General features: G+C 44.0%; 1 protein-coding gene across 1 annotated transcript; it reads left to right on the forward strand.

The window, feature by feature from the left end:
* Positions 1–8,613: 8,613 nt before the first annotated feature.
* On the forward strand, positions 8,614–13,240 carry LOC102314049 (claudin-10-like). Its single transcript, XM_005948559.2, has 5 exons — positions 8,614–9,120; positions 10,470–10,631; positions 10,765–10,846; positions 10,950–10,994; positions 12,039–13,240. The coding sequence occupies exons 1-5, from the start codon at positions 8,901–8,903 to the stop codon at positions 12,166–12,168; spliced, it is 639 nt and encodes a 212-aa protein (XP_005948621.2). The 5' UTR covers positions 8,614–8,900; the 3' UTR covers positions 12,169–13,240.
* Positions 13,241–14,097: the final 857 nt, after the last annotated feature.

Genomic DNA, 14,097 nt, shown 5'->3' on the forward strand with positions numbered 1-14,097 from the left:
CTGGACACTCGGGTAAAGAGAGGGGCTGAGCTGTCAACTGATCACCACCTGGTGGTGAGTTGGATCAGGTGGCGGGGGAGGACGCTGGACAGACCTGGTGCACCTAAACGCGTAGTGAGGGTGTGCTGGGAACGTCTAGCAGAGGCCCCAGTCCGCGAGATCTTCAACGCACACCTCCGGCAGAGCTTCAACAGCATTCCGAGGGAGACTGGGGACATTGAGTCCGAATGGACCATGTTCAGCGTCTCCATTGCCGAAGCTGCTGCATTGAGCTGCGGCCGCAAGGTGGTTGGTGCCTGCCGTGGTGGTAATCCCCGAACCAAATGGTGGACACCAGAGGTGAAGGGAGCCACCAGGCTGAAGAAGGAGTCCTATCGGGCTTGGTTAGCCTGTGGGACTCCGGAGGCAGCCGACAGGTATCGACAGGCCAAGCGGAATGCGGCTCGGGCAGTGGCTGAAGCAAAAACTCGGGTGTGGGAGGAGTTCGGAGAGGCCATGGAAAAAGACTTTCGGACTGCCTCGAAGAGATTCTGGCAAACCGTCAGACGTCTCAGGAGGGGAAAGCGGTGCTCTACCTGCACTGTGTATAGTGCTGGCGGAGCGCTGCTGACGTCGACTGAGAAAATTGTCAGGCGGTGGAAGGAATACTTCGAGGACCTCCTTAATCCCACTGACACGTCTTCCGAGGAGGAAGCAGAGTCTGGGGATGAGGGGAATGACCCGCCAATTTCCGGGGGCGAGGTCACTGAGGCAGTTAAACAACTCCTTGGTGGCAGAGCCCCTGGTGTTGATGAGGTCCGCCCCGAGTTCCTGAAGGCTCTGGACGTTGTAGGGCTGTCCTGGTTGACACGCCTCTGCAATGTTGCGTGGAGATCAGGGGCAGTACCTGTGGACTGGCAGACCGGGGTGGTGGTCCCCATCTTTAAGAAGGGGGACCGGAGGGTGTGTTCCAACTACAGGGGGATCACACTCCTCAGCCTCCCTGGGAAAGTCTATGCCAGGGTGCTGGAAAGGAGAGTTCGTCCGTTAGTCGAACCTCGGATACAGGAGGAACAATGCGGTTTTCGTCCTGGTCGCGGAACACTGGACCAGCTCTTTATCCTCTCCAGGATACTTGAGGGTGCATGGGAGTTTGCCCAACCAGTCTACATGTGTTTTGTGGACTTGGAGAAGGCATTCGACCGTGTCCCTCGGGGTGTCCTGTGGGAGGTGTTGCGGGAATATGGGGTGTCTGGCCCATTGCTACGGGCCATTCGATCCCTATACAACCGTTGCAAGAGCTTGGTTCGCATTGCCGGCAATAAGTCGGACTCGTTCCCGGTGGGTGATGGGCTCCGCCAGGGCTGCCCTTTGTCTCCGGTTCTGTTCATAATTTTTATGGACAGGATTTCTAGGCGCAGCCAAGTGGCGGAGGGCTTTCGCTTTGGTGGCCTCAGAATCTCATCTCTGATTTTTGCAGATGATGTGGTTCTGTTGGCTTCATCGGGTGAGGGCCTCCAGCTCGCACTGGAACGGTTCGCAGCCGAGTGTGAAGCAGCGGGAATGAGGATCAGCACCTCCAAATCTGAGGCCATGGTTCTCAGCCGGAAAAGGGTGGAGTGCCCACTCCGGGTCGGGGATGAGTTCCTGCCCCAAGTGGAGGAGTTCAAGTATCTCGGGGTCTTGTTCGCGAGTGATGGGAGAAGGGAGCCGGAGATCGACAGACGGATTGGGGCTGCAGCTGCAGTAATGCGGACGCTGCACCGGTCCGTCGTGGTGAAGAGGGAGCTGAGTGTAAAAGCGAAGCTCTCAATTTACCGGTCGATCTACGTCCCTACCCTCACCTATGGCCACGAGCTGTGGGTAGTGACCGAAAGAACGAGATCGCGGATACAAGCGGCAGAAATGAGCTTCCTCCGAAGGGTGGCTGGCCTCTCCCTTAGAGATAGGGTGAGAAGTTCGGCCATCCGGGAGGGGCTCAGAGTAGAGCAGCTGCTGCTCCACATCGAAAGGAGCCAGCTGAGGTGGTTCGGGCATCTGACAAGGATGCCCCCTGGGCGCCTCCTGGGTGAGGTGTTCCAGGCATGTCCCACCGGGAGGAGGCCCCGGGGCAGACCCAGGACACGCTGGAGAGATTATATCTCTCGGCTGGCCTGGGAACGCCTTGGTATTCCCCCGGATAAGCTGGAGGAGGTGGCTGGGGAGAGGGAGGTCTGGGCCTCTTTGCTTAGGCTGCTGCCCCCGCGACCCGGCCCCGGATAAAGCGGATGAAGATGGATGGATGGATGGCATTGACTCAAGGCTGCAGTTAGCTTCCGCCTGATGCATCCCCCAATTCTGGGAAGTGATTGGCTGAGGTTCCGGGGTGATGAAAATCAATGGTTAGATAGTGTGCCCTGGCGTAGAGGCAACATTGATGTGACTTTCTATACTATATATATACCCTTCCATTCTATAATATACTATTCCATTCTGTATGACATTCCATTCTAAACTATGCTATTCCATTTTACACGATGCCATTCCATTCTAAAATCGTTATATTCTGTACTATGATTTGATCTATACGGTGGAGTACCACTGTCAGGAGTGGGAGGCGCTGCCAAGAGACGGATACCGGGAGATCGTAGCCGTCTGTCTACAGCGGATGGTGTCTGGACTCCCGTGGCTATTCGGCGCGCTACGCCCCCACATCCAGGACTTCCTCGTCTCCACTGTAGGCATCCGCCCAGAGCAGCTGCTCCAGTATGAAAAGTCGGAGGATGTTCAGCCCGGTCCGCTGACGGATTCGCGGCCTGGCTTGTCTCCTTCCCCTTCCCGGAGAAAACGGCATTCACGCCGTCGGCGTTCCCGAGCAGCGGAGCAGTTTTTCATCCCTGGGTGAGAGTGACTGTGCGTCACACACTCAGCCCAAGTTTTCTGGACCCAAACTTCATGACTTATGCACTACTGTGAGTGGCTCTGTTTTCCCCGCCTTTGTGTTACCTGACTCGGATAATTCCGCCGCTTTTTGTTTGGACTCCAGAGACACTATACAGCGAGGCACCTCAGTGTCAGATCATTCACCGGTTGCTCTCGCTAGTAACCTTTGTGTTTTTGAGCCCTCTGATTCGGGAAATGCTCACAGTATTTTCTTTGATTTAGCTGATATGAATGTGTCACCTGTAGAGATAGTTGAACCTAAGACTGTTATTTCACACCAGACTCATCTACATACTGCTACCAGCATCGTAGCCCCGCAGGACTGTTTTACTCAGCCCTTAGACTCTAAGGTTTCCCAGTCTGAGCTCAGCCACACACCGTTAGCATCATTAGCTGATGTAGATGTAACGGCGCATGCTGAGAAACACATACCCTCTGAAACTATGTATTCACTGCCTGCTAAGGTTAAAAGCCGCAGGGTTTCATCTGCTATACAGAGACTGGCAAAAGATTTTAGTTTGAGCACTGCAGAGCTGTTTGCACAGGTTAACTTTTCTGTTCCCCGGTCATGTCAGTTTAACTCTATGCGCCGTGCTTTTCGGCCAGGCTTCATGGACTCTGTGTGCACTACGTCTCGGACTACATCCTGTACGACTGTGTGTAGTGTTGTTTCACATCCAGCTTATCCAGACGCTGCTTGTGTGAGTTCTCCTGTACCTGTGGCTGCTCCTAAACTCACTCTTTCTAAGACTGCTAATTATGACATGGACAACTTAAGTACAGCAGAGTTGCTAGAACCAGCCCACCATAAGTCTCTGTTTACTGAAACTGTGTTTGGCTCCACTAACTTGGTTCACCCAGTGACTGTTACTGTTCCTGTGCTTCGCTCTCCGCCTCCAGTTCCTGTAACCAGGGCAGCGCGGGCTCGGCTTTCCCTTGCTCCCGTATCAGTTCCTCGGGAGAGGGTGGCTGAGGTCCAGCTGGTCCCTGCTTCTGTCCCCAGCCTGGCAGAGGCGCCGTTCATCCCGGCACCCGTACCTGCCCCTCGGGTGGGGTTGATGGACGCCCAGCCTATGCCTGCGCCAGTTCCAGTTCCCTGGGTGAGGTCTACTGTGACCCTGCCGACTCCTGCACCTGTCTCAGTCCCTCGGGTGGGAGCAGCAGAGGTCCAGCTAGCTCCTGCACCTACACCGGCCCCCAGGGTAAAGGCAGCCAGAGCCCAGCTCGTCCCTGCACCCGTATCTGTTTCTCGGGTGGGGATGACTGGTGTTCGGCCAGGCCCAGCACCCGTTCCTGTTCCTCGGAGGAGAGCAGCCAAGAGTCAGTCACCTGTTCAGTCACCGGTTCAACTACCTGCTGTCCCACCATCACTACAACCACAACTACAACTTCAATCGATAGCACAGTCATCAGCTCAGTTCATTGCTCAGCAACCCGTTCAGACACTGCCCACCTCAGCTGGAAGCTTTGGTGAGCTTTCTCCGCCAGCTGGGGACTGCGTGGTGCTGACACACTTTGGACAGACTGTTTGCCCTGCACAGCCCCAGCCGTTGCATCCTAAGCCGACTGCGTGCCCTGTGCCGCTACAGTTAGCGTCCGCTGAGCCAGAGGTCCCCGCACCTGCTGGCTCTGCATCCGTTTCCGCTGGGGGTTCAGGAGAACCTCTCCAGCCGCTCCTCGTTTCCGCTGGGGGTTCAGGAGAACCTCTCCAGCCTTTCCTCGTCTCCGCTGGCGGCTCTGGTCAGCCCGGCCAGCACCTCCTCGTCTCCGCTGGAGGGTCCGAGTGGCCCGTTCAGCCGCCTGTCTCCGCTGGAGGGTCCGAGGGGCCCGTTCAGCCGCCTGTCTCCGCTGGAGGGTCCGAGAGGCCCGTTCAGCCACCAGCTGCTCCACCAGCAGCCTCCGGACCCGGTCTGCTGCCACTGCCACTTTACACGTGGCGGGCCCCCGGAACAGCCGAACTGAACTGTTGCACTGTCACCTCCCGGGTTGACCTTCTGACCTCTTTGGACATTTGCTTCCCTGTTTTGCCCTGTTTTGTGTATTTGTTGACTCAGTTTTGTTCTCGTGCTCCTTGTCTTTTGTTTGGTTTCGTTCCCTCCGTCCTGGTCCCCTGCCTCCCGCCCTGGGTGGGTTGTTCCTTTTTTTTCTTGTCTTTCGGTTCTCGGGTTTGGGCTGTCGGGAGCCAGCCCTTGAGGGGGGGTCGATGTCATGGTCCTGGGCCATGTTGGCCCAGTATTCTTAGTTTTCATGTATTTTTGTATTTTGTTCCTTATTTAGGCCATGTTTCCTGAGTTGCCCTGGTGTGTTGTTCCCTAAGTGTTTTCCCTTCGTGACTCTTACCCCCTGTGTGCCCCTCTGTGTAGTCATGAGCCCTCGTCTCTCTTTGTGTTTAGTCTATGTTTTCCCCAGCCCGTTATGTCTGTGTTTTCCCCGTGCTCTCTCTCCTCCTGTCTGAACCTCTGTACTTCCTGTTTTACTTTGCCCATCTCCCGCCAGTGTGGTGTTCACTCCTGCTGTGTCTTGTTATGATTATCAGTGTCACCCGTGTTCCCCGTGTGCTCCCACTTCCCTCGTTAACCCTCTGTGTATTTATGTCTGCGTCTCCCTCAGTTCTGTGTCGCGTTCTCCCTCATGCTGTGTGTGATTCCCCTGTGTTCCTTGGTGAGCTTTATGTTAGTTTTTCCCAGTTTAGTTTTGTATTTCCTGTCATCTTTTGTCAGCAATAAAGCTGCTTTTTGAGTTCATCCCCTGAGTCTGTGAGTTTTGCGATTGGGTCCTCCTCCTGCCTGCCGCACAGCGATCCATGACAATGCCATTCTCTTCTATACTTTGACTTTCCATTCTACAATATGACTTGTATGACATTCCATTTCATACATTAACATTCCATTCTACAGCATTCCATTTATACTATGACACTCCATTTTATACTATGGCATTCCATTATTTAGAATGACATTCCATTGCCTATTATACACTTCTATTCTAAAATATGACATTCCACCTTTTCCATTTTGTGTGTACTGAAAAGAAAAATACCAAACAAGGCAAGGTGAATAGTTTTTAAAATGAAATATAAAGATAAAATCAAAAGTATGCAAAACTGGCAATCATGCCACGCACCCCAGAGGGTTGAACTGCAGGAATGTCTTAAAGATGTAAAGACCCGAATTACCTGTAATTTTCTGCGTCTAAATAAATCTTTATTTCTTACTATGCCATACCATTCCATTCGACACTATGGTATTCCATTTAATATGTGTGGGTGTGTCCTGCCATCTCTATTGCCTTAGGTGCCATGCTTTTTGTACAGCTGACTCTACTCAGCTATTAATTAATACCTCTTTGTTTCGAGTTGTAACGCCTGAGAACATGTGAGGGAACTGTGGAGAAGTGAGTGTGTGTACAGATGTTTTGGACATATGAGTCTCCTGTTACTGCCTGTAAGTCATTTAACTTAGTAATTTAAATGTGGAAACAACTCCCCATACATTCCATGTGACAAACCTCAGTGTGCTCATGTTTACTAAAGGTGTATGTGTATGTGTATCTGTCTATCTTTTACGGTTGTGTATGTGACTGTGCTTTATATTGGTGTGTGTGTGTGTATTTGGTATGGCTGTGTATGTGACTGTTCTGTATGTTTATGTGGTAAATTGCAACACTGAACGCAGAGCATACACGATGCTGTGTGAAGAAGGAGATGAGATAAGATGTGAAAGGTGAAAATGGGATTACCATTCCATTTTATACTAATGCATTCTATTTGATACTGTACCAGTTCATACTATCCTATGACATTCCATTCTACATTATATCATTCCATATTATGGCATTCCATTTTATAGTATGACATTCCACACTATGTTATACCATTCCATTCTACTATGACATTTCATACTTTATAATTACATTTCAGTTTATACTATACAATTCCATTGTAAACTGTTACATTCCATTTGATACAATACAATTCAATTTTATATATGTATATAGGTATTGACACCCACAGTGCCCTAGGCAGTTTTTCTGCAAAGTTTAAAATAGCTTAAAAAAGGTATTGGGAAACTCATTGAGAAAAAGATTGCAAACATATAAATATACATACAAATTATACAATCACCATAGTTTTGATGTTCACAGCCCGATACAAAAATGACTCAATGAATGATTATTATAATTATAAAAAAAAAAGAAGAAATTATTGTTTATTTTCCTATCAACATAATTTCACTTCATGTCATCCTCTGTTTGACCATAGCCTTTGTTTAAGCCATTGTTACTTTGTAAATCAAAGTTACATAGTTTAAGACTAATATGTTACCAGCAAAACATTGAGAGTTTTATTGACAATTAAATATAAGGGAACATTTAAGTTGTGACAAACATACTCTGCTGTACTTTTCATACATCCATATTTCATTTCACACTATAGACACTGCAGAGCGAGACCAAGGAAGCATTTCGCTTCAGTTTGAACTATTCAGTTCTGTCCTTAAACCATCATACCACTGACAAATGTAACTGATATTGTGGCGGACCACTAGAGGGCTCCACTCACACCCAGTGTATAGGAAGTGTCTTCCTGTGTTTTGTAGCGCGATATGCGCAGTTGATGTTGGAGACGAATAAAGAAGGAGTGAGAACTGAGAGCTCTGTGTCGTTAATGCTTACCTCCACAATATCAATAAATGTAATAGGTGTATCATTGCTGGGCAGGAAAAAAAATACAGAGCGACAACCACCACAGTTTAATCAGACAGCACTAGGACTCAGTGCCTATTTGTACTGCTATTCTGTTGTCATCATCAGTGACATTCACACATATAAAAGAGTCATAATTTGATTAGCTGTCCTGATTAAATAACAAATATTTATCCTAAAAATTACACTAGGTTATCAAAACTTTGACCAGAACTTTGAAATACTTGTTAGCATTTCTTAATATTTCCTAAACTTCTTCAGCATAGGTTTTATTCTGCTGTTATAACACTTGACCCCACAGCAGCCTGTCATTATCACATGGCAATGAGGTAGAAAGAGTGTGCATGTGCATGAGAGAGAGAGAGAGAGACCCAGGGTTACTATTATGAATATCAACCCTACAGTCTAATATTTCTTTCAGAGGAGGAACTGTGTTTGTTTTTTCTGCCACTTGATGGTGCTCTAATGCTGCTAAACAGGGATGTCAATCACAGCCTAGGGGGCTATAACCAACTTTTCAATGTATCTAATTCTGCCCATTGGGTTGTTTTGAAAATTGTAACTTCTGAAAAAACAGGGCGTACATTGAAGACTTTTAACTGTATTTTAATCAATTTTACACTCATTTCAATGACAAAGATATCAACCATGTCCAATCATATTACTATAAAGTAAGTCACTAAAAATAACCTATTGCATGACAGAAAAGATGTTTCTCATTGTTTGCATTACATTAAGTAATAGAATTCTTAAAAGTAACAGTTTTTAAACTGTTTTCTGCTTATTTGCAGCATTTCAACAGATTTTTTCCCCCCTGCCAGTACTTTCTCTGTAATTTTATGACTTTATTTCTTAAACTCTAAGTCCAAAGAGCTGTACCAATGGGTTTCTTTGATGTTCTACACCCTTATTTGTTCATGTTGTTGAAAAACCGAGGCATACTATTGAAACCACACATCATCATCCCTTCTATCTGTGTTCCTCATCTTGCCTTTTCAGATCCTTCCAATTAAAGACTTCCTTCTCCTGGAGATCCTCATGCAACCTCTCTTCATACCGTGTGGAGTGATGACTTGTGTGTCAGTCCCAGCCCCCATACCCTATAAAACTACAGAATGTGGATCGGAGAATGGTGTGTCTTTGAGTGATGCTTGGTCAGAGGCTGAGCAGGAGAAGCAGAAACTAAATTCTGCAGAACTGCCAGCACTGGTGCACCTGTCCTAGACCGACACTCCCACTTTTTGAGAGACAGAACTTGTACTTGTCCCAATCCAGACCTTTAAGTCAGAGGGAAAATGGGCAACATGGCTACAGAAATCACTGCGTTTTTCCTAACCATCTCTGGATGGATCTTGGTGTCATCTACTCTGCCGACAGACTACTGGAAGGTATCTTCTGTGGATGGTACGGTCATTACCACAGCTACCTTCTGGTCCAACTTGTGGAAAACATGTGTGACAGATTCCACTGGTGTGTCAAACTGCAAGGACTTTCCTTCAATGCTGGCTTTGGATGGTGAGTTCATAATATAATGTTGTGTTGCAGTCACAAGGGACGACATTTCTTACATCAGTAAACAGACACAGTTAAATAAATAACCACAAATCTGTGAGCACACATCTGACAGATGTACTTCTTAGATAAATGACCTCATTTGTGAAAAAAGAATGTATTTGAAACTTGATATTTCATTTTCTACCTCAGCCTTGAGGCCACAAATGGCCACTACATTTAAAGCTACTAGCTACTACTTATTAAGCCCTCCTTATATGTCCAATCAAAACAATCTGAGAAAGCCATACAGTCACAGAGAGGTCACTTGATACTTGATATTAGTTTTTCAAAGTTAAGAAAGCAATACTTCTGGCCATCTTAGTGTCCTTTAGACTGCTGTTTTCATTCCTAGGGGTTGGAGAGATCTTTTACCATCTATACATTTAAAAAGCCCAAAGTAACTAAAACACTTTACAACTTAAATTCTACAATTCTTAAATTTCTACAAGAACAAGATGTTAACACAACACTAAATGATAACATTTCAAGTGCAGTCAACTTGTAAGTGAGAAGTCGATATTTACACATCAATCAAACATCATGATTGCATTTTTCTCTACCTCATGAAACATTAAGCTAGCAATAATTAGTTTTACTTACATTTTATTTTTGATCATCTTTTAGTTTTTGCCACAATCTGAGACACTTTTCACATACGAGTCATTTGCAACACTCATGCAACATTTATGCCCATTATTAGCATTATTATTTCTGCATGTGCTCCAACCTTGATACAAGTCTTAAGTATAGACGTAACCTTTAAACTAACTCCCTCACAGTCCACTCTGCAAAAAGTAAGCAAATGAACCAAGCTGGAAAGCATTTCAAAAGACCTTCCTTTTTATCTATTAAAATCAGGACAAACTGTCTTCAAATAGAGGACATTCAAGACTCTTATTAATAGTGGACAACTTGCAAACCATGTGTAACCCTGGAAGAGATCTTTTTTAAAAAGGCAAAACAGATGTAATTAAGATTTTTTTTACATTGTATAAGATGACAAAAGAAAAGATTACACAGGCATTCATAATTTTGGTTCTCGCATTGCAAAGTTATGACATCACATTAATGTGATTGGTCAGTCACTTTATTATGAAAATCAGTGCAGAAATCCAATTTATTCCAAGTGATTTATTTGCAACTTTATCTCAAATTTCCCTCACACAAGAATACATCAAACTGTTCAATATGAACAAAACAATTCTTTTTTTTTTCACATTTGTAAGTCTGTTTATTGTTACGATTCATGGGCAACAAAAAAGTAGGGAACCAACTAATGTATAGCTCTCTTCTCTGTTTCATTTTTTAAGCGTACATCCAGGTGTGTCGGGGTTTGATGATCGCTGCTGTGAGTCTGGGTTTCTTTGGTGCCATTCTTGCCTTGGTAGGAATGAAGTGCACAAAAATAGGAGGCTCAAAGACCACTAAAGCTCGGTTGACTGTCCTGTCAGGCTTCCACTTTATTCTTAGTGGTAAAAACCATCCCATTCTATGTATGTCTGGATTTAATGGAGAATAATGTGTGGATTGAATTCTTCTTGAGCTAAGAACATTACCTTAGTTCCTTTTAATTTGATGTAGTAATCTGCTTATTTCTTTCCACAGGCCTCTGCTGCATGACGGCATGCTCCATATATGCTCGCAGGATCACAGCTGACTTCTTTGACCCCCTATTTGTTGCCCAGAAGTAAAAGGATTCCTTTCACGTGGATCAAAGACATAATCAGATGAAAGGAAGTCCAGTCAGAAATATCTTGGTTTTTTCATTTTCTTTTCTTTTTTCCCTGCAGGTTTGAGCTGGGAGCCGCTCTCTTCATTGGCTGGGCTGGATCTGTGTTGTGCATCTTAGGAGGACTTATCTTCTGCCTCAGCCTGTCTGAAGGCTTCAGTATCAGGCAAGTGGCTTGGTTTTGTAGATATACAGAATGCGAACAATGTGATTCCACATGAACAGCAAGGTCATAGTGGATCTGATGTGGATGCACTCTAAACTGCATGATTGATTTACTAACTCAATTGGGCAATTTAAGTAATTACTTTAACTGCAATAGACAGGCAAATCCAGTCAAAAACATCCAGTAATCTCTCAGCAACTTGCCGCATAATTGCTGAACCTACAAAGTAAATTGTATGATTGTACGTTATGTTGATTAGCTACTCCAGCTGAATGTTTCCTTTGTTACAGTTGCATAAGAAGGACCTTTTAGAAGTTAAAGTCACCTTGACTGAGGGGAGCTATTGAGAAGTGTTGCATGAGATGGGCAAAGAAAAACAGACTTTTTTTCTTTCGTTCCTTTTTCTTTTAAACATCCTAGTTCTTTTTCCCCACTTTTTGATAACAATCAGGCTGATTAGAGTGTTCTCACTGTATGAATACCGTGAATAGCAGCAATGGCACCTAGTATTGATTGGCAGTCAGTTTGTAATCATAGTGATTATAAACCAAAAAAATGTGCTACTGGTACCACGTGAAAGTTTGTCTGTGCATGTTTTAATCAGACAACCTAGAGGCTTCTAAGAATGGCAAGCTTGGTTTCAAAGATCGGTTTAAAATTTTCCAAATTTCCATTAAATTCATGGTTCCCAGTGGAGGAATCCTAATGACTTCTCTGATCAACCAATTTTTAAAATAATTTATTCCATAATGGAGCTGAATTTGTAGCTTTGAGAAAAAATATCTTAACCAGTTTGATGAAATCCTATAGATGAAGTCCCTTTGGTTATCTTTGAACTCTTTTGAAATGCATGAAAAACTCAATATGGTTGTAGAACTTCTTAAATATAACAAGAAAGTTGAAAGGTGTAAGAAAAAAAATGTTTTGCTTGAAACAGAGCTTTGTAGCCTTTACTATGTAAATTGCCTGTTTTGACTTTTGCAGAGCTGAATACTCCTACAGTGGAGCTGCATCTTTTCCGACAACATGCAACAAGACCAGTAAGCCAGCCCAGAGGCCAAACAAGGAAACACAGGAGCCATTGAGGCAGTTTGGAAGAAATGCATATGTGTGAAACTGGACTCTTGTTACACGAGTTGATTTGAGAATTTAACAACATTTCATCATTTAAAACCAAGGACAGCATCCTCCAAAATGAACTAATCTGCATCTGTGGGAAGATAAAAAGTGAGCTAATCTGGGATATAGTTTACAAATTTGATTTAGTGTTCAGATTTAAATATGGCTGCCTCATTTCTGTCATAAACTCGATTATGAAACATAAGCATTGAGAGTAGGACATTTAATTTGACATAACATGACATTCAAAGTCTTTAATCACCTTTAACAAACTGGCTTTTTCACCATCTTATGGATTGTTAAAACATGTCAAAAATTGATAGTGAAACCTTTTGTTTTCTTACATTTTCTTAAATGTTTTATAACTAACCATTGGCATACTATGACTGATCCATAAATTAAGTAAATGAATTAACTGCTCCAGCTCACAACGATACAAATGTCTTCTTGTTAAAAATGAGCATTTTGGTACTTTTTCCTAAAAGCCTGCATAACTTATAGTAGTTTTATCTTTGTATAATTTACCATCCCTACAACCAAATAATACGTGGAAGAAGTGCCTTTCTAATTTTCCTAGTCTAGACTAGTTTGACCTCCAAGGCTAACTAGGTCACATCTGACCCCGGAGATGCTTATGTAGATGTGGACGCCCAACCGGAGGTTTCCCGTCTTATCAGCCATCCATCTCCACCTAGGAATATAGGAACCCTGGGCTATGTTACGCAAAACCTCTTGGCCCAGAGGGTAGATACTTGAACCAGCTGACAGAGCGTAGATGTCATGTGCTTTCCACTGCTTTGCATCTGCAAAAAAATAGTCAGGTGTCCAGGGCTCAGCAGAAGGGTGGCTTTGTGTGGTTGTATGTCTCCTGTGTTAAAATGATAAATACATTTTAGCTGGAACTCTCTTGAAATTCTTAAAAAAAAAAAGTTGACAAATATCAACAGCTTGCAATAGCTTTTGTCTAAACTAAAATCATTACAACTACACATTTCAAAAGAAACTGTTGTATCCTGAATGTCTGTGACTGAGAATCATTCAGTCATCTAAGTTATGGTAGTCTTCAGAACTTGAAAAGAAGTAACTGAATAGCTCATTTAAAAATACATTTCTTCCAATGATAAACTTAATGAATTCTAACATCAACTTTCTTTCAAACATTTCTAGACTAATCTTCTAATGTTGCTCCTTTTTCATCCTTCATATAAATTAAATACATATTTAATTTTACATATTTAAACCAACACAAAACCAAAAAGAGTTTGTGAGCATGCCAGTAGCTTTTTGACACTAAGCTGAGGAACAGTGCTACCTTTCAAAGGTTTAGACTTTTCACCCACTTTATTAGGTACACAATATGCTTGTTAAGTCAACCAATCATATGGGAGCAACCTAATGCTCAAACATCAGAATGGGGGAAAATTGTGTTTTAGGTGGCTTTGAACATGGCATTGTTGTTTGCTGTTGGTGCTAGACATGCCAGTCTGAGTATTTCAAGAATTTCTCGTGTACTGGGATTTACCACAAAACCATTTCTAGGATTTACAGCGAATGGTCTGAAAAAGAGAAAAGATACAGTGAGGAGCAGTTCTCTGGGAAAAAAATGCCTTGTTAATGCCAGATATCAGAAAAAAACTGATAGGAAGGAATCTAGTATTTGGAAGGTCAGCACATGCATATAGGTTTATATTGGGAGGTTCTACTTGAATTGTTGGTTTTGCACCATTTCAATAAACAGCAGCAAACAGTATAGGGTAGCTGTGATCTCAGTGTTAATGTTAATGTCTGCTTTAGTATACTAGCATTTGTCAGAAGCATCTAAAACACACAATGTGGGTTATAAACCAGTGGACTGGCAGAATTAATACAGTTTGGTATGTTTTTCTTTTTTTAAGTTATTTTTTTTATTTTTTCTGTACAGTCT

This window comes from Haplochromis burtoni, unplaced genomic scaffold (genome assembly GCF_018398535.1).
Source record: "Haplochromis burtoni strain Fernald_Lab_line unplaced genomic scaffold, NCSU_Asbu1 Contig_591, whole genome shotgun sequence".
NCBI lineage: Eukaryota > Metazoa > Chordata > Actinopteri > Cichliformes > Cichlidae > Haplochromis > Haplochromis burtoni.